Source organism: Atractosteus spatula, chromosome 7 (genome assembly GCF_055471065.1).
Source record: "Atractosteus spatula isolate fAtrSpa1 chromosome 7, fAtrSpa1.hap1, whole genome shotgun sequence".
In the NCBI taxonomy this organism is placed as follows: Eukaryota; Metazoa; Chordata; class Actinopteri; order Semionotiformes; family Lepisosteidae; genus Atractosteus; species Atractosteus spatula.
In genome coordinates, this window is record NC_142712.1 from 32,582,452 (window position 1) to 32,602,815 (window position 20,364).

Here is a 20,364-nt window from a genome sequence, read left to right on the forward strand (position 1 = left end):
GCGAGTGAGACTGTGATAGGAGCGGTTCTGTGCGAGAGTGAGATGTGATAGGAGCGGTTCTGTGTGAGAGTGAGACTGTGATAGGAGCGGTTCTGTGTGAGAGTGAGACTCTGATAGGAGCAGTTCTGTGCGAGAGTGAGTGATGAAAGCCTCTTGCTTTCTCTGATTCTCCTTTTCCCCCTAATAACCCCCTAATTTTTGAAGTGTTAAAGTAATTTAATTTCTTGAACATGCTTAGCTTGTACTTTTTTAAATATGCTCTTGTAAGAGAGTTACTTTGAGAAAATGGGGAGAAATTTTGATTTGGAACACAAAATGTTAGCTCTCACTTTTGCTAGCTCACTGAAGTATAAAGCACAGGTTGGCGTGGTATACTGTGTGTGTGCTCTGGTGGGTTATCAAGGCCTGGTGTTTATCTGATCCGCAGTACAGAGGTGATGTGTTTGAACTCGAAGTGGTACAGACTGCAGGCCTCAGAACAGCTGGCAGTGTCAGAGCTGTGATGTTTTTGTCTCTGTTCTCAGATACAATGGACAAAGCTGAAGACCAGCCCGATCTGTCTGGTATGTATTAACTTCTGTATTTTCTTGTTGGTTATTTTGGTTTATGGCAGGGGCAGTAGTAGATGATATATTTCCTAGTTCAGCCATCTTGTTTCTGCAGTAGTCCGTCACTAGGGAACTAACACGAGCTGAGGGAGGTGCTTTGTATTCACAACATGCTTCTCTCATACCACATAAAGCATGAGAGTCTGTTTCAAAGCAAAGCCTGTATCCTGATACCTGGCTTATCGTTATGTACATTTCCTGTGGTAAATGTGTGGCCAATGTGCAAGGTCAACTATGAAGCACATTTTGTGCCAGATGCCATTTTCATGTTTTTTTCCCTGCGGGTTTTCTAAATTCTTACTTTGCTTTACTACACCAGAACACACCCAAAGAAGGCTTCACAGCCGAAACATTGTGTTTCTTTTCTTCTCTTTTCAGCGTGGAATAAACCTTTATTTGTTCCTTTACACAAGAACATAACAATTTTACACTATACTATAAATTAGTATGCTTGTGGTTATCACTGTGGTTAAATCTAGTAGAGATAGCTCAGTGAGCTAAACTACTGTTTTGTAAGCACACATGCTTACAGGAAAGCAAGTCTGAATCCCACCTCTAATTTTCAAAAACGAAATCTCAGACAGCTTGGTAGATACTGTATATTTAGAAGCTGAATGACTGATGTTGTAATTCCAGTATGTCATTACATGTTGCTTTTGACTTGTCCTGCCAGTTCCTGGACAAGGTGGAGGTGGAAATGAGGACCTGTGAGGAACCACGCCCCCCAAATGGCCCCTCCCCCATCGCCATAACAGCAGGGCAAAGGTCAGCTGCATGCCCCCCCCCCGACAGCCTCCACACGCTAATTCTGTCATCAGTTTTGTAGCTTTTAGGTTCGTCTTACTGGTTGCTCCAGTGCATTATATCCCAGTCGTTAAAATCTCCTACTCTTTACTTTTGCAAGTCTAAGGAACATTTAGAACACCATGAAATATATATTTGTGCTGCAGTGCAGTATCATGCAATATGCAATATGCAATATGCAATATGCAATATATATAAATGTGATAGAATTTTACAGAGAGTGCATGGTAATTTTATATGTGCTGGCAAATACAGATCTGTAAATCAGACTGGCCAGTTTTTTTCTGATCTAGAGAGGTCTCATTGCCTCGCCGCCGAACTAAATAGATACCTTGGGCTGCCCTTCACCAGTAGAGCCCAGGAAATGTGTCGGCGGTGCTGGCGTTTGGGCCGAGCTAGATAGACAAGGCCCTGCTGGTTTTCCCTATCCAGTGGACAGCTGCTCCTTGTCTGAAAGTTAAGTGTGGATTCTGACGCCTGTCTGAACCGAGTGTGTCCCAGTCGGTGGTCCCTGCTCGGGCCGCGGTGTCTAACGGGCCTGTGTCGCTGTGTCGCTGTGCCACAGTGAGTACGGTTTCGCCGAGAAGGTGGTGGAGGGTATGTCCGTGGTCATCAACTCCATCACCATCAAGGTGCGGGCCCAGGCCTTCCACGCCTCCTTCGAGCTCTGGCAGCTGCAGGGCAACAGCCTGAACCCCAGGTGGCAGCGCAGCGACCTCCGCTACACCCGCATCACCGACCCCAAGAGAGGAGAGGTACGTCACGCGAACCCGCCGGCCAGCTGGCCTTCGCTCTCTCCAGGCCTCTTTAGTGCTGAGAGGATGGCCTGAGAACGCTGTGTAGAGAGTGGGGTCACTGTGGGGTCACTGTGGGGTCCTGCAGGAAGCATAGGGCAGTATGGATGGAGCATCACAACAGCAAAGGTGAGCAACAAAGTCAGAAGGAACCAAATATTATTATTTTTTTAAACTGTAAATTTAATAAAGGAATGTAACTTTAACATCCAGAGAAAAATAACCTACATTCTGGGGTCGAAAGGAATGGGCTATAAGAGCTGAACCTTTTCAGTTCTGAACAGAAGACAGTGAAGGAACCTGATACAGGTACAGTGGTGAGAAAAACTTTGTGAACCCTTTGGAATCATCTGTATTTCTGGATTATTTGCTCCTACTGTATATGATCTGTATGACTTGATCTGCAGTATATCATGATAATAAATAAATGCAATCTGATCAGACAAATAACATACAAACAATAGTACTCTTTCATGCCTATATTGAACACAATGTTTAAACATTCACTGTCTAGGCTGGAAAAAGTATGTGAACCTTTAGATGTAGTAACTGCTGGAACCTCCTTTAGCAGCAGTGACCTCAACCAAACATTTCCAGCAGCTGCTGACCAGTCCTGTACATCAGTTTGTTGGTATTTTGGCCCATTCCTCTGTACAGAACTATTTCAGTTCATTGATTTCAGTTCTGAAATTTCTCCTATCTTCAGAGGGCTAGGACCCCAAGTACACTTAATTAGTTCCCCTTCTAGTCTAGTTGTAGGGTAAACAAAGGAATTGATGCAGTGACCTGTCGTGGTTAGTGATTTGTAAGAAACGTGTCTTGCATGTACAGTGTGTAATTCAGTTTTTTCCCCCTCCATCACAAGATAAGCGTGCTCCTGTTTTAGTTTGTGTTTGTAGTGTTCATTGCCAGCCAGATGGTGGTCACACTGTGAAGCCTGGCAGCTTGAAGGCTTGCCAAGTCATAACTTCAAGCGCGAGAGCTGTGCCCATTCGAAAGACTCTGCCCGCGACAATTTCACCCCCACGCCTCCCCCTCCCCTCTGCCTCCCTCTCAGGTGCTGACGTTCAAGGAGATCAACTGGCAGAGCCTGCGAATCGAGGCGGACGCCATCGAGGGTGGCGAGCAGGACCTGGGCAGCACCCCCCTGCGCCTCATCACCAACCAGGGCAGGATCCGCATCGCGCTCAAGCGCCGGGTAGGGGAGACAGGGGAGCCCCCGTTAAGGAGAACCCCCCAAAATGAAGCCCTGCCTAAAATGAGCATATCCAAAAGGATCTGATTCATTTTCAAATGGTCTCGGGAAATATCAGTCCTCTTTGCATGAAATCGCACTGTCCCCAGGGTGATCAGCAAGTCTGAGGTCCCAGCTGCTGTTGGCTTGGTTTTGTGCTTGGTGTTGTGTTTCAAGCACATTGTGTCAGTGTCAAGGCCTCTGGTTTGAACACAGCCTTGCTCTGTCCTGTTCTGTACGGAGGTCCTGTTATCTACAGGCCCAGCTCACTTCAGCTCCACATGCTCTCTCATTGCTGGGTTGCTGGGGTTGTGGGGCTCTGGCACAGGCAACCCAGCCGTGGTGCTAAAGCCGATTTGCTTTGATGGATTCTGAGTGGGATGCGGAACGGGGAGGAACAGCCCCTCTCTGGTCTGTAACCTCTCCGGTGTTCTTGCAGGTGAAGGACTGTAACGTGCTGGCTTCCAAGCTGCTCTTCATCCTGGACGACCTGCTGTGGGTGCTGACGGACTCGCAGCTGAAGGCCCTCATCCGCTACGCCCAGTCCCTCAGCGAGGCCATCGAGAAGTCCGCGCAGCAGCGCAAGAGCCTGGCCTCCAACGGCCTGCAGGTTGGGCTTTCCAAAAGATTTAAGATTCATGTAGTTCCCATACTAGTCATCTGCCCATTTTCTAACATCATTATCCAATTCAGGGCTGCAGGGGAGCCAGAGCCTATCCCAGCAAGCAACAGGCACAAGGCAGGATACACCCTGGACAGGACCTCAGTCCATGACAAACACACACTCCCACCAGGGCCTTTTTTTCCCCACAAACCAGTTAACCTACCAGTTCGTCTTTAGACTGTGGGAGGAAACCGGAGCACCTGGAGGAAGACCACTCAAACCAAGGGTGAATGTGCAAACTCCACGCAGACAGCACCCCAGAAATTGAACCCAGGGCCCCAGCACAGCACAGCATCAACTCTAACCACATCTCTCAGCTATGTTACTGAAGCCAATAATTTGGCTTCATTCAAGAACCGGCTGGATGAGATTCTTGTTCTTAATTCAGCCTTACGGTTGGTAAGAACTGCACAAACAGAAACTTAAATACATTGCTAAGCAATGCTCTCCCCTGCTTGTTCTCAGTAAGGACACAGCCAGTCATGGACAATACAACTTCTGCAATGCCGACTTACAGCACTAAAAGTAAAACTGAAACGGCTACATAGTTCCAATTGATGCATTTCTTTGTCTGCAGAGTTGCTTTAGAAAGAATTTAGATCATGACATGTTGCTGCCCTCAACTTGTGTGACAGCAGTGGGCTGTCAGTGGACGTTGTGCTAGTGGTGCATTTTCAGTGTTGCCTCCCCCAGCTGTGTGCATGCTTGCAGCCAGCAGAATTAACGAAAACATCATTGCTAAGAGGAGATGCGCTGACTTGTATAGGAAACTGTTTTTAAAACGAGCCGACAGATGTGATGTTCATGGCCGATCATTACAGACGTGTGTGTGTGTGACTCCCTGCAGACTGCCCCGCCCTCCCCAGGCTCCCATCCGCCCTGGACGGAGCCCGCGCCGCCCCCCAGCAGAGCCCCCAGCACCCTCAGCCAGTACTTCGAGCTCCATGACGTCAAGGAGTCCTCCTACCATACGCTCATCTCTCGGCTGGACCTGCACATCTGCAACGACAGCTCGGCGGAAGACCCTGGTGAGACCCCCTCTACAAACATCACTCGGCCTCTTCCTATTGGCTGTGTCCCATCGATGGTACGGTGGCCTGTAAACAGGTGGTTCAATCAGATTCCAAAGACAAAAGACAGAGCACAAACGGGAGCTTCATGCATAGCTAGATGCAGAGGAGTTTCAAACTTACACTGCTGAACAATGGGGCAGTTCCTTTGTTTTGGGAAGGTTTGCCTTCAAGATGGCTGGGCTCTGTGCAAAGCTACTGTATGGGACACGCAATTTGTTCCCACGTGTGTTCGCATCTGGGAGGGGAATAAAACAAGTTCATATTATTTAACATATGTTGCTGTCTTTTCTCCCTCTATGTGACAAAATGGGCAACTAGTTTGTTACAGACCCCCTTTACCCAAAGAGTGGTGGGATCAAGTTAACAGGCCATTTTAATTGGCTACCAATTAAAAACAGGATAGATAGGCCGAATGGCCTCCTGTGGTTTGTAACCTTATGTTCTCGTGTTTTTTCGCTCAGAGGAGCCTCGGTCCTGGAGCCCCACAGGAGCCATGCAGCTGACCTTCCGAATGCTGGGCTTTGACTACTACCCCTTCCACCGGCCAGGTGAGCTGTGAAAGAGGGGGATTTCTGTTTGGAGTGATCTGTAAAACCGCTTAACTGAACAAACTGGCTTAATGATCACAAGAAAATTGACCCAGAGCATTAGAAATTGAAAATGTATTGCTTATCTATAAAATTACCTGTTAATCAGTGTTTGGAGAGCTTGTACTGTAGCATCTTTAACCTGTACTTGTATCAGGTTCCATTAATTCATGAACTTGGGTGGATCAGAGCTCTGCCAGGGTACAGACAGGAACCTCGGCTCCTGCCTGCGGCCCAGAGGACTCTGTGCGATCCGATCTCCTCTCGTGTCTCCGGCCCTGGCAGGCGACGGGTGCCGTCACTGGGAGCGGCACTGCGGCGCCATGGAGACCCGGGCGCAGTGGGCGGGGAAGCTGCTGCAGGAGTTCCAGAGGCAGGCAGAGGCGGGGGCAGGGCCCCTGGGGTCACTCGGAGGCTCCCCCATGGCTAGCAGGGAGTCGCCCTCCAAGCGCGCGCCAGGTGCGTCCCCCACTCTGGGTGACCTTGCACCTTAACACGCAGGCCGTCTCCCAATCTCCTGCCCTTCTACATGTGTCTCTTCCTTTTCTGCTCACACCTGTATTGTGTTCATCTGTTGTAATCAGAATTTTCCCTTGGAAGCTTAATAATGAGTTCTGACAGTGTTATACTGTGTTAGGAGGAGTGGTCTCTTATCCCAGCCAGAGTCTAGATTTAAAAATAACACCCTGTTCGCTCCTGGCTTATACACATTACACACAGAGTATGGACGTCTCCTCCAGAGGAGGAGCAGGACGGACTGGTGTCTTGTCCAGGATGGCTGTGTACACAAGGCCACCATCCCGGCCTGTGGGGGTGGCCAGAGTCCTGCTGGCACACTGGGTTGAATGGGGACACTTTGTTGTGAAGCAGAGAGCGGTGGGCTGCCCCCGTTCAGACAGTGGGCTTGCCAGCCAGTGACCGGGCAGGGCATGGCCGAGTGGTGGTGCCCTGAGTGTACAGGAGGGGTGAGGCGTATTGGAAGTATTGGCCCCAGTCGACGTTTTTACGGAAACGGAGTAGTTCTTGCCGAACGGGAGCATCCCGTCCCCCGTGCCCCTGGTGTCGTTACCAGGTGGGGAGTGTCATTAACCTGCCGTGAGACCAATATCCCCGAATCTGAGGTTGGCGGTGACTGCTGAGCCATGGGCTGTCTCGCTGGTGAGCTCTCGGTGCAAGTGGGAGCCGAGCAGCCTGACGTATTACGTTTAGTCCTCGGGTTGTCTTCTGTCTACAGCAGATCAGCTCGCAGAAGCAGCCGCAACTACAAACTGCAGAGAGTGCCCGGTACAGGAAACAATGGCCAATCTGTATGTTATTAAAAAGGAAATGAAAAAGTGGTTTGCCAGGTTTCAAGAGGCTCAGAAGTACAGATGGCACACAACATTTTTTACTGTTCTTTCCAACATTCTGCGACATTCTTTCCAACATTCTTGCATTGTATCAAGAAGTTACAAAAATCACCTCCTTGCAGAACCCAGGTGAGGGGCCCCATGAGACCAGCTGTTTCCTGCCTGTTGCAGGTGGAAGGTGTACATCAGTGCTAGAGGAAAACATCGCCGATCGCTGGTTTTGCTTCGTATTCCCGAAAGCGAGGACTGTCCCGTAGCGGGAAGCTGATAGTGGTCCCTTTTGTTTTGAAGCTGACGGAGGGTCCAGCCCCCCTGAGTGTCCACGGGCCTCCCCGGCGCCCCCTTCCCCCCACAGGCTTCCCTGGAAGCGGCTGCGTGCCAGCTGTGTGGTGGTCAGAGTGGACGACCTGGACATCCATCAGGTACTGCCGCCCGCCTGCCCGCCTGCCCGCCTGCCGCACAGAGTTAGTGCCCCAGTTCTGTCCGTTTCCAGCGAAGTGAGCAGCGATTGTCGGAGACGTGCAGAGCGCACTGATTCAGAAAACACAGAGACAGAGATCAAAAGGAGCCTCCAAAAGTTAAAAAAATCTGCGCCATTGCCTGTAGTGACAAAGGAACAGGCTACGTTCGAAATCTTTAACATTCTTTCTCCTTGAGCAAAAGTCTATCCGGCAAAATTTAATCCACCACTGGCATATAGGGGCAAAGGGCTTTTATAAGAAGTGGGCTCTAGGGCCTGCATTGTGAAAATCTTATGCATCCGGACAATGATGCCCTATAAAAATTCCACAAATTCCAATCAATTGCCAGTGTTTTTTAATCTAGGTTCTGTTTTGCTTTGCGGACTCTTGTGTTTAGTCAGTATCGCTCTGCGGGTGAGTCATGGTGGAAGAAGGTGGTCACAGGCTTTGCTTGTTTTAATGAAAGTCTGGGTTTTGACAGCAGGGAGTGCCCTGAAGCTTAGCGAGGGCTGGTTCCAGCTCGTGGGCATGGCTGAGAGGAGGGGTGGAGGCTTAGAGAACCCCATCTCTGCTGGGGACCCCTGAGAAAAAGTCTGCCACTTTGAGCTCTGTCTTGTACGGTTCTGATCATCCAGCGTAGAAAGAAGCAGGCATCACTGCGCCTCACTATTCAGCGCACAGGCCAGTGTGGCCTGTTGATCTGAGGGGTGTACAGCAAGCCCATTGGAGAAGAACTGCCTCTTCCACATTGGTGTGTAGAAGCAATTATAAATAGCCAGTTCTGTATTTAACAATACAGACAGTTGTCCAGAGTTCAGGTCAGCGCCCGCAGGAGTTTGGAAGTCAGTAGTTGCACGTTGATGGTGCTCATGAAAAGCTTTTGCTGATGTGAGAGAAGGTTATCAAGCAACAAGGGGGGAAACAGGGAAGTAAGTGCTTGTCCTCAGGGGTGCAGAGCCAACCCAACGTCATCTCAAAACAACTTCTCAACTTGACGAGCATGTGATCTCAATCACACTCTGCTGCTCTGGAAATTACCAGAGGTGGTTGTGGGCTGGGGGGGGGAAGCACATTGTGGTTTTGGGTATTTTATAATTGGATGTCTTCTGAAATTCCATTTGTAGCCAAAAACTGCCCCTTTGTGGAAGCACTGATCTTCTGACATTTAACCACAGTAAGTGTCTCACTGAGAAATTCCCACAGGGCAGTGCTTAGGCATATTCTTGGCAGGGTTTTTCCCATAGTTGAAACACAGAAAATTTCTTTCTAAAAGCCCCCAGCTTTGCCAAGTCTGTACAGGAGCAAATAAGTGTGTTCAGGAACTAATTCAAATGAGAAATGTGATGCTAGCGTGTATGACTTAAAAAAGTCTTGGGTAGCTGACTTTAGTCCTCCTCCTTGTTTTCTCCTTTGCATCAGATCTATAACTTGAATCTCGATCAATGAAAGACATGGAATATTTGACAAAATATCCATCCATTTTCTAACCACTTTATCCAGTACAGGGATACAGGGGAGTTGAAGCCTGTACTGGCAAGCAACAGGCTCAAGGCAAGATACACCCTGGGCGGGACGCCAGTCTGTTGCAAGGCACACACAGACACAGACACACTCACACAAGGGCCAGTCTTTCCAAATCAAAATCCAATCAAATCAAAGTTTATTTATCAAATGCACAACAATACGGCGTGCAGCAGTAGTTGCTGGCAATGAAATGTCTTTTCTGCGAGCTCACAAAAATCACAAGAATCACAAAATTAAGGTTACGAAAATAAGGTTACATAATAGTAGATGTAATAGAAATTGAATAAAACTCAATATGAATAGAGCTGCTATATGTCCATGGTGTATGCAATATATACAAGTAGTGCAGTATGCTGAATACAGTGAAAACTGTGTGTCCATGTAGCCATTACAGGTGATTTGCTAAAGGAGCTGCAGGTTGGCTGTTTAGCAGTCGTATTGCCTGGAGGTAGAAGCTGTTCCGTAGTCTGTTGGACTTGGACCGAATGCTTCGGTACCGTTTACTGGACAGTAGGAGGGAAATCCAGGAGCCAATTAACCTACAAAACTCCTTTGGACTGTGGGAGGAAACCGGAGCACCCAGGAAACCGAGCAGATTCACTGCTGGAATTGAACCCAGGGCCCCAGTGCTGTGAGGCAGCAATACTAACAACTGTGCCACCCTTCTACAAATTATGATTTTAGGAAAAACAATTTGTTTTACATCATCACGTACCTTGCAACAGTCTCACTTCAACACAGCGGCAACATAACAGACCAGAAGCTGTAGAAATATTTATTTAGAAAAGAAATGGACATGGAACAGAAACAAAATAGAGACCGGCCTTGTTTTAGGACCTGTTTAAGACCCTTGTATAGCTATGCATGCATTTTAAAACTGGGAAGGCTATCCTTTTTTAAGATACTATAATTTATACTTTTTTATACCTTTAAATTAAATTAAAAATAATTAATAATAAAAAATAACTGACAAGCATGTTAACACAGGAAAATGAACTGTACCATTTCTTTTGGGGGTACCCTCTGTGTGTGGCACTATTGTCTCCACAAACAATGCTGTTTATGTTATAACTCTTGCAGCTATCATGTTGCATTGAAATTTAAACACCACCAGCCTATCCTAGGGCGGCACAATTTTCACACAGTCCAGCCCTGGAAGAATGGGCTTACTTCTCTCATTTTGCACTTCCCTAGGTATCCACAGGGGGGCGCCACAGCAAGAAGCCCCAATCCCTGATGACTTGTAACCGGAGGTCCCTGCATCTCCCAGACACTGTATCAGCCATCCACTTCCACTTCATGGAGTACTACTTCCCTGACAACCCTCAGCTGCCTGGTAACGTGCCTCAGTGTGAATCTGCAGAACCCTGCCATATTAAAATGACAGCCTTAACCAGGGGGATGAATTCACTGGTCAGAATGGTCGGAGCCCAGAGCTGAATAATGCATTGGGCTTGAATTTCAGCTCATAGTTCATTGTCCAGAGTTCATCCCATGGCTACAGCAGGAATTGTATAGGCGTGAGTGAGGGAAAATGATATTGTGCACCACAAAGGTCCTGACACATACGTTCACACATAAGACTGCAGGATTGTCCCCACAGTGTCAAGAGATCAGACGCTGACTTTATTTAAAACAATGTTTTTCACTATATTTTGCTCCAGTATGTATTAGATATTACAAAGCCAGCAGCCATATCACCCTGCTACTCACAACCCACTGAAGTTCAGCAGGGGTGAGCCTGGTCAGTACCTGGATGGAAGACCTCCTGGGGAAAAACTAAGGTTGCTGCTGGAAGAGGTGTTAGTGAGGGCCAGTAGGGGGCACTCACCCTGTGGTCTGTGGGTCCTGCTGCCCCAGTATAGTGATGGGGACACTATAATTTAAAAAGGCGCCGTCCTTCATATGAGACGTAAAACTGAGGTCCTGACTCTCTGTGGTCATTATAAATCCCAGGATGTCGCATAGGGTCCAAAACATCACCCTCCACAGGAGACCGATCCGGCTTCCGTGACACAAGGGAGATTCCTTTTTAGACGTTTCCAGGATAAAGAGTTTATTCATGATTCATTATTCATTTTATATATTAAACCACTCAAAGCGCTTTACAGGTAATGGGGACTCTCCACCACCACCAGTGTGCAGCACCACCTGGATGATGTGACAGTAGTCATAGTGCACCAGTCCTCTCACCACACACCAGCTATCAGTGGGGAGGAGAGCAGAGTGATGAAGCCAGTTCAGAGGGGGGGGATTATTAGGAGGCCAAGATTGGTAAAGACCAATGGGAAATTTGGCCAGGACTCCTGGGAACGCCCTGCTTTCAGGGTGGCCAGCAGATATGTGTGGATTCATAGATATTGACCCTGCCAAGGACCCTGACATGACTGTTAGTTGGTGCTTATTGGTGCTCAGTTCACCCTGAATGATGGTGTTAAATGATAAATGAAATTCTAGTTCCCTAAAACGTTTAACTGCACAAATTGGGAAAAGATACTACTGCAAATGAAAGATGCACTTACCATCCGTCTGCGACTACAAGCTAACAGAGCCCCAGAGAAGGAATTCCCTTCGTCTGTGCTGGGGATGATTCATTGAGGAGAAACAGCCAAGAAACAGGCTGTTTGAACATAATGCAGAGTCCATGGATGTTACTGCCCTCTGGTGGCATAACGGCAGTAAATATCTCAACAGTGCCATGGCTCTGCAGAGTGCAATTCTTCTCTTTAGGGCATATATCCTTCTTCTTTCTGTTTCAACTGAGGAAATGTAAATACACTTGTATATCTTAGGCTTATTTTTAATGTTAATAAATGTCAATGTACATGTGTATAATATTGTATAGAGTGGTGTGCATACCAGAGGATCCCTGGTGCTTCAGCCTGTGGTGCCCATTCTCTGCTCGCTGCCCCACTACACAGCAGGTCTGGGGGAGGAATGACAAACTGCTTCGCCCATGAGATTAAGCCAGACACTTGGGTTAATACCCCGAGCATAATGAACAGAGCCACGGGATGTTTAAAGACTAAGGAATTCAGTTTCATCCGAAAAACGGCACCTCGTAATACTTTTTTTTACACTCTTACACGAGCATTTGTTTTGGAAATTCGGCTCCCAAGAGCCACCAACATTACTGCTAGTGCTGCTCTTTGATCTGAGTGGAATGCGTCCCATCGCTCCGATACAAACTGCGTCTCTTCCTCAGTGACGTGTATCTAGATCTTCGGTGCATTTGTAATGGTAGTTCTGTCGCATGCGGTGGAGATCCCATCTTTACACGCATATCGTGAGCTGGAGCAAAGTTCGTTTTCGGGATTTTGAAGAATATTTTCACATAAAAGGAGACATAGCTGAGGCAGAGGTGCCCTGTAATCTTGGCCCCTTGATGGTGTTATAAGATCACTTTATTGGCCATATACAATTTCTTGTATTAGGAATTTTTTGCTCCCCGTGAGAAACGCAGACAGGGAGAGAAGCTTGGGGTCAGAACGCAGGCTCAGCTATTTATACGGCGCCCATGGAGCAGTTGGGGTTAAGGGCCTTGCTCGGGGGCCCAATGGAGTAGGATTCCTCTGCTAGCCGCAGGATACGAACCAGCAACCTCCGAGCCACAGGCGCAGATCCTTGGCCACAGAGCCACCGCACCACCCTACACAGCCGCAGTTGGGTCTTGAGTGAAAAAAGAACCCCGTTCAAACTTTACCCCATCACTCTGATGGTGCCCGCTTTGAGCAGAGCCGTGTCTGTGCCACTGTCTGACTGTGCTACCTTCCCCTCACTCCCTCTTGCAGTGCCATGCTCCAACCTGTACCTCCAGCTGAACGGGCTGCAGCTGTGCCTGGACCCTGCCAGCCTGGTGTGGATGAACCTGTTCGCTCAGGGGCTGCGGCGCTCTCTGGAGCAGGTCAAGGCCTTCTACAAGCTGCAGGACTCTGGGAAGGCGGAGGAGCACGTGGACGTGCGGATGGATGCGTCGCAGCTGAAGGTCAGGTGGGAGGAGGCCTGGAGGGGGGGAGTTTCAGAAAGGGCGTACTCGGGAATTGTGGTTGGGGCTATGAGTGATCTGCCTGTGCACCACTGTATCACTGTAACAGTATAACAGGAGGTCTGTGCATATAGGACAGGGTACTGTTCGCAGAGATGATTTTTGACTCTGATTGGCTCTTTTCTGGGAGCAATTCTATGTGATGTCCAGGATCGTGCCTGTATCATTACTCTCAGGGCTTGACATGAAGTTCTTTTCTGAGGAAGCGATCGCTTGAGTGGACGTGGTCTGTGAAGACTGCGCACTGATATCTCTCTGTCCTTCTAGCTGCTGGTCCCACTGGACTCCTCCATCCTCGACCACCCTGACCGGCCCCAGACCCTGTGCATCCACGTCTGGCAGGCCGTCATGACCAACACGCGCCACTCCACCCACGGCACGCGCGCCGACCTCCAGGGCGTCTTCCACTCCTTCGCCGCCTGCCCTTTCTTCCAGCCGTCGGCCGATCCCGGATTCCCCAGGGACCGGGCCAGCTTCCACCCCCTGCCCCCGGCCTTCCTGCAGCACGCCCTGGAAGAGGACCGGCCGCTGGACCCCCTGAACACGGAGAAGCCCCCTCGTGCCCAGGACGTGTGGGCCCTCAGCCTCTCCAGACTGGCGCTGGACTTCGAAGGGGCACGGAGAGGCCCCCGGGGCAGACCCCTGCCTTTCGTCGAGCCGTTCGCCGCATCCCTGTGGATGTGCCGGCCCGCCGCCTTCCAGCACCGGCTGCTCTCTCCCTCGCACGCCTTCCTGTCTCGGACCGCCGCCGACACGAGGCTCCGCTCATCGGTCAGCTGCGGCAACCACATCGGCTGCTCCCCGGTCCTGGAGGGGCCTGGGAACAAGCCCAAGTCCAGGACCGTCCAAAACCTGGCTGATCTGAGCCGGCTGGCAGGGAAGACAGCTGAGGCCTCCCTGGAGCAGAACGGAGAGGCGATCCGACAGGCTTCTGTCCACGTTTTGGCCCAGACCTTATCCCCGGTCAAGCTGTGGCTCAATCACTACCAGTACGTGGCTCTGCTCCGGATGAAGGACACCCTGGCCAGCCTGGCCGCCGAGCTGACCAGGGACGTCCGGCAGGACGCGGGGCAGCAGGCGACGGCCCCCAGCGTCTGCCTGGGGCTGCTGCTGGAGAGCGTGGAAGCCGGGGTGCTGCTGCCGCCGGCTGCCACAGAGCCGGAGGAGGGGCGCTCCCCGGCGGAGACGGACAGCCCCAGCCTGACCGACTCGGAGCTCTCCCCTCTGAAGGGGCCTCCTGGCGGGGCGCCGCTGGACACGGGGGAGCTGGAGCTGCCGGTGGAGGAGGCCTGCGAGGCCGTGGAGGAGGAGGAGAGCGGGGCGGGCCTGTCCCCGCCGCTCTCGCCCCCCGCCCGCCCTCTGCGGTCCCGGGACCCCTCCTCCTTCAGCCTGGAGGGGGAGCTGGCCAGTGCCCTGACTGCCACCAAGGACGCCACCAAGGAAGCTCTGAGCGCCTCCCTGGACCTCACCAAGGAAGCCTTCTCCATCACCAAGGACGCCTTCAGCGTCCTGAGCCGGGAGAAGATGAGCTCCACCATGCACAAAATGCTCTTCACTCCCCAGAGCAGGTCAGTCAGGATTCCCCAGGAGCAGTGTATTCATTTTTGTATCGGAGCATCCAAAACCATCCTGGAGTGGATTGGCACTGAACAGGCCTACTGTTTTCTCGCAGGGCTGCACAAACAGGGGGCACTGACCTTGATAAAGGCACATTTCTTCTTTTTTTTTGCGGCAGCTTTTCTACTCAAGTGAGTTCCAGAAGCTACAAATGAGCATCTTATTATAAGATGATGGGTCTGTGTCTCTCGACCTGAGAAGGCACCAGATCATACATGCCTATCTGAACCAAGTACTGAGCTGACGCACAGACACAAACATGGCTAAATTCTTTGACGTGTTCCCCTCAGTCACCTGTTTGAAAATGGGCTATGCATGTCTAAGGTCACAAATCGTTAGTGAAATCTACTCTCCTTCTGTACCTCTAGTGCAGTGGTAATATCAATAACAATGACAATTCCTTACACTTATATAGCACTTTTCTGGACACTCCACTCAAAGCGCTTTACAGGTAATGGGGACTCCCCTCCACCACCACCAATGTGCAGCCCCACCTGGATAATGTGACAACGCCATAGTGACCAGTACACTCACCACACATCAGCTACCAGTGGGGAGGAGAACAGAGTGATGAAGCCAATTCACAGATGGGGATTATTAGGAGGCCATGATTGGGAAAGGCCAATGGGAAATTTGGCCAGGATGCTAGAGTAACACCCCTATTCTTTTCGAGAAAACACCCTGGGTTTTTTAATCAGGACCTTGGTTTTATGTCTCATCTGAAGGACAGCGCCTTTTTACAGTATAGTGTCCCCATCACTATACTGGTGTATTAGGACCAACACAGACCCCTGCTGGCCCCACTGACACCTCTTCCAGCAGCAACCTTAGCTTTCAAAGGAGGTCTCCCATCCAGGTACTGACCAGGCTCACATCTGCTGAGCTTCAGTGGACTGCCAGTTGTAAGTTACAGGGTGATGTAGCTGCTGGCTATATATATATAGTATCGGGTATTGTGATGCCTACTAAATTGGAAATGCATACGGTCGTTGAGTTAGGGCGACACGGTGGCGCAGCAGTTAGCATTTGTACCTTGCAGAGCTGGGGCTCTGTGTTCAATTCTGGACCTGTGGTGCTATCTGTGTAGAGTATCTATGTTATCATGTTCGCATGGATTTTTTCCAAGTGCTCCAGTTTTCTCACACAGTCTAAAAACACACTGGAAGGTCAATTGCTTTCTGGGTAAATTAGCCCTGGAGTGAGTGTACAGTATGTGTCTGTCGTGCAAAGAACTGGCATGCCGTTCAGCGTGTGCCCTGCCTTGTGCCCGTTGCTTGCCAGGATAGGTTCCGGCTCCCCTGTCACCCTGTATTGGAAGAAGCTTTTAGAAAATGAACGGATGACATTGAGTTACTCAGCATGGGAATAGAGTTGTTCCCTGATGACAGGAAGTCAAGTAATTGAAAATGTTTGGATAACTTGGGATTCTTGCAGACCTACGTGCTGATGGTTTTGGTTAAAGTACACACAAGCCATTAAAGGGGAGTTACAGATTTGTCTTTCCTAAAATCCAGTTTTAGTCTACTAAGCTCCTGTAAAACCTGGGTAAATGCAAGATTGGATTATATCAAAACGGAATGACAGATGAGTCAAAGCCCACCCCGAATGGCTAAAAGTTAAGTCGGAGCTTCATCTCTGTGCTGACCGTGTGGTGGACTGACCAACTGTCCTTCTGCAGGGATCAGCCATCTCGCTCCGAGGATCCCCCGGGCAACCTGCGCGTGCAGAGCGTGAAGCACTCCCCATCCCAGCACTCCTTCGAGAGCTCCTCCCTGGACGGCAGCCTGCCTGACGACGGGCTGTCCGTGGACAGCGACAGCAGCGAGAACTTCGTCATCCTGATGGACTCTGGTAAGACCCCCGCGCCCCTGGAACCGGGAGTGTTAGAGTGACCATACTTCAGGCAGTGGCGTTCTGACCCCAGGAGGACACACCCTGCTGACTGCGTATGTTAGCATTGAAACATCAGACATCGACGCGCCAGGTCTGATCTGATAGATGAGGCCGCCTGCTTGCAGATGTGTGTCCTCATTGCTCCCACATGCAGAAATCCTGACAGTAGCAGGGCTTTCAAAATGCTTTTGCCTGGTGCATCAGGAGTTAATCTGTGTCTCCCTGCATCGCCAAGATCTCATTGTCTTCAGTAAAACAGTGGGCTTGATCAGTTTGTCCTGCATAAAATCAAAACCCTTACCCACCCGCCGATAGGGAACGTCAAACCCAGGACAGATCACAGCTTCCCATCTGGAAGACCCAGGAATCCTCTGGCCAGCGCACAGCTGCGATCGAGTGCCCCATGTGGAATTTGCCATTGGCAGGCGGGTCAGTTGTTTAAAATTTGTGCCGGAGCTAATTCTGTTCTGTTTCTGGCGACCTGCCTGGGGAGCGTGTCAGCTGTCTGTGTTTAAGGAGCTGCTGTGTCGGGGTTCTGTCTTTCTCAGAGTCAGGGATGGAGTCCATGCGCCCCGACAGCACCCCTTCTCTGCTGGTGGACCCAGTGAGCCGGGGCAGCCCTGCCCTGGGCACCGAGGGGGGATCCTCTGCGGACCTGAGCAGTTCCCTGTCCCAGAGCACAGAGGACATATCCCAGGACACGGTGAGGGTGTGAGAGAGTGAGCAGGCGTGTGCACAGGGGTAAGAGAGTGAGCAGGCGTGTGCTCGAGGGTGTGGGAGAGTGAGCAGGCGTGTGCTCGAGGGTGTGGGAGAGTGAGCAGGCGTGTACACGAGAGTGAGGGAGAGTGAGCAGGCATGTGCATGAGGGTGTGGGAGAGTGAGCAGGCGTGTGTGTGGGGGCGAGAGAGTGAGCAGGCGTTGCACAATTTAGTGTGAAGTGCAGTCAAGATCTGTAGTTCAAGGAGGGGTATGATATGAAGGTTGGTGACCATCTTGGTGTCTGTGACTCAGAGGCTGTGTCTGTGGCTTCGCCTGTCCCAGGTGTCCGTGTTGCTCCTGCGGCTCAGTACAGTGGGCTGCATGGTAGATGTGCAGGGGGATGACCTGGTGGTGGCGCTGGAGTCTCAGGACCTAGTGCCTGAGCAACTGGGGAATCTGAAAGTGATGCAGCTCCTGAGTGGACAGGCCCCATGTGAGTAACATCTCACTGTGATCTCCCCCTCTGAGGCTTGTTATATACTGTCTTGCCTTGTCAAGTGTCATTGCTCTCCTCTTCCTCCTGTAGGTGCACCATTGGCCCACAAGCCTCCAACCCCTGAGCAGAAGGCCACTCCGGTGGCAAGGATGCGGATAGCAATGGGCCCAGCAGCCGCCCAACATTCCCCCCTCTCCGAGACCGTCGGCTTCCTGGAGCTGAAGCTGAATGGCTGCCAGGCCGACCTCCTGACCTCCACACTGGCCACTATTGGGCCCTTCCTGGAGGATGAGCTGAGTGCTGATGTGCAGCCCATGAGGATCCACCTGGACAACACCACCATCACCCTGAAGGTCAGGACAGACAGGAGTACACAACTCCACCATCACCCTGAAGGTCAGGACAGACAGAAGTACACAACTCCACCATCACCCTTATGATCAGGATAGACAGGAGTACACAACACCACCATCACCCTCAAGGTCAGGAGGACAGGCAGGAGTAGACGACACCTTCGTCACCCTCAAGGTCAGGAGGACAGGCAGGAGTAGACGACACCACCGTCACCCTCAAGGTCAGGACAGGCAGGAGTACACAACTCCACCATCACCCTGAAGGTCAGGACAGACAGGAGTACACAACTCCACCATCACCCTTATGATCAGGATAGACAGGAGTACACAACACCACCATCACCCTCAAGGTCAGGAGGACAGGCAGGAGTAGACGACACCACCATCACCCTCAAGGTCAGGACAGGCAGGAGTAGACGACACCACCGTCACCCTCAAGGTCAGGACAGGCAGGAGTAGACGACACCACCGTCACCCTCAAGGTCAGGAGGACAGGCAGGAGTAGACGACACCACGGTCACCCTCAAGGTCAGGAGGACAGGCAGGAGTAGACGACACCACGGTCACCCTCAAGGTCAGGAGGACAGGCAGGAGTAGACGACACCACCGTCACCCTCAAGGTCAGGAGGACAGGCAGGAGTAGACGACACCTTCGTCACCCTCAAGGTCAGGAGGACAGGCAGGAGTAGACGACACCACCGTCACCCTCAAGGTCAGGACAGGCAGGAGTACACAACTCCACCATCACCCTGAAGGTCAGGACAGACAGGAGTACACAACTCCACCATCACCCTTATGATCAGGATAGACAGGAGTACACAACACCACCATCACCCTCAAGGTCAGGAGGACAGGCAGGAGTAGACGACACCACCATCACCCTCAAGGTCAGGACAGGCAGGAGTAGATGACACCACCGTCACCCTCAAGGTCAGGACAGGCAGGAGTAGACGACACCACCGTCACCCTCAAGGTCAGGAGGACAGGCAGGAGTAGACGACACCACGGTCACCCTCAAGGTCAGGAGGACAGGCAGGAGTAGACGACACCACGGTCACCCTCAAGGTCAGGAGGACAGGCAGGAGTAGACGACACCACCGTCACCCTCAAGGTCAGGAGGACAGGCAGGAGTAGACGACACCACGGTCACCCTCAAGGTCAGGACAGGCAGGAGTAGATGACACCACCATCACCCTCAAGACCAGGAGGACAGGCAGGAGAAGAGGGCATGAGAATGCAGAGAAAGAGAGACAAGGTTCATTGTGACTGTTCTAGTTCCCTCTTGTGCATTCAGCAAGCATCATGATGCTACTACAGGCCAGTTGAGCAAATGTGAATCTGATCTTCCTATCTGCTATGTTCTTATGATCTTGTAATCTTGGTTTCTAAAGGAATCCTTGAATGTTCCAGCAATCTAAAAGGCCAGTCTAATAGAAATGGACTCCAGACCTAAGAGACTGCTGTCTCTGCATCTTGTATTTGTCTCTGTCATTGTGAGTCAAAGCTGAGTTATCTTTTTCAGGATGACGGGCCGAGGATCTATCCCACCTCCCCTCAGCCTGTGCCCGTGATCTTCTCCATAGACCGTGTCCTCTTGGAGCGCACAGATGATGGAGTCTTCAGGCTGAGAGGTGAGTTCGGTTTTGGTTGAAGGCCGGGGTCCTTAATTCTGTTCTTCGTGAGCTACATGTTCTTCTGGACTTGAAATAAACCAGTTAAACTCCTTACTGATGTTGGAAACGAGTTGTCAAGAGAGTTCTAAAGCACTCAAGATTGTGCCCTTGGCACACCAGAGACCTGGAACAATGGTAATTAGGTGGTCCTAATACATTTTTGTGAAAAATATGCTAAAATAGAACAGTTCTTGCTGTAGATTGTATTGTTGGAAACTATTATAATGAAATATTTTGAGCTCATAGGTTGGATCTGCGTCTGCCTTGATGTCCTACAGGAGTGCTTGTGTGACATCTTTACCGTGATGTTGCTGTAACTGAAGGTGTTATTGTTTCTGCCCAGCCCGCGAGTCAGAAACGCCTGCTCAGACTGTTGCTAGGGGTGAGCAGAACACGGAGGCCGTGAGTGGAGCATGTTGGGAACAATCGGACCCTGTGGACTGTGACAGTGCTGGACAGGAAGATAAGGTACCAGAAAAACAGGCACGCC

At 50.7% G+C, this 20,364-nt stretch overlaps 1 protein-coding gene across 1 annotated transcript in view; it reads left to right on the top strand.

The window, feature by feature from the left end:
* The window catches only part of bltp3a (bridge-like lipid transfer protein family member 3A), a 47,906-nt gene that overhangs the window by 20,586 nt on the left and 6,956 nt on the right, over nt 1-20,364 (top strand). Inside the window, exons 3-20 of the mRNA XM_088921316.1 lie at nt 525-563; nt 1,282-1,373; nt 1,978-2,167; nt 3,264-3,404; nt 3,880-4,050; nt 4,952-5,132; nt 5,639-5,725; nt 6,050-6,223; nt 7,405-7,535; nt 10,293-10,434; nt 12,890-13,083; nt 13,411-14,711; nt 16,439-16,611; nt 17,202-17,356; nt 17,695-17,845; nt 17,939-18,201; nt 19,724-19,832; nt 20,218-20,342. Of these exons, the coding sequence (XP_088777442.1) occupies nt 525-563; nt 1,282-1,373; nt 1,978-2,167; nt 3,264-3,404; nt 3,880-4,050; nt 4,952-5,132; nt 5,639-5,725; nt 6,050-6,223; nt 7,405-7,535; nt 10,293-10,434; nt 12,890-13,083; nt 13,411-14,711; nt 16,439-16,611; nt 17,202-17,356; nt 17,695-17,845; nt 17,939-18,201; nt 19,724-19,832; nt 20,218-20,342 (3,819 nt within the window). The remainder of the gene's footprint in view (nt 1-524; nt 564-1,281; nt 1,374-1,977; nt 2,168-3,263; nt 3,405-3,879; nt 4,051-4,951; nt 5,133-5,638; nt 5,726-6,049; nt 6,224-7,404; nt 7,536-10,292; nt 10,435-12,889; nt 13,084-13,410; nt 14,712-16,438; nt 16,612-17,201; nt 17,357-17,694; nt 17,846-17,938; nt 18,202-19,723; nt 19,833-20,217; nt 20,343-20,364) is intronic.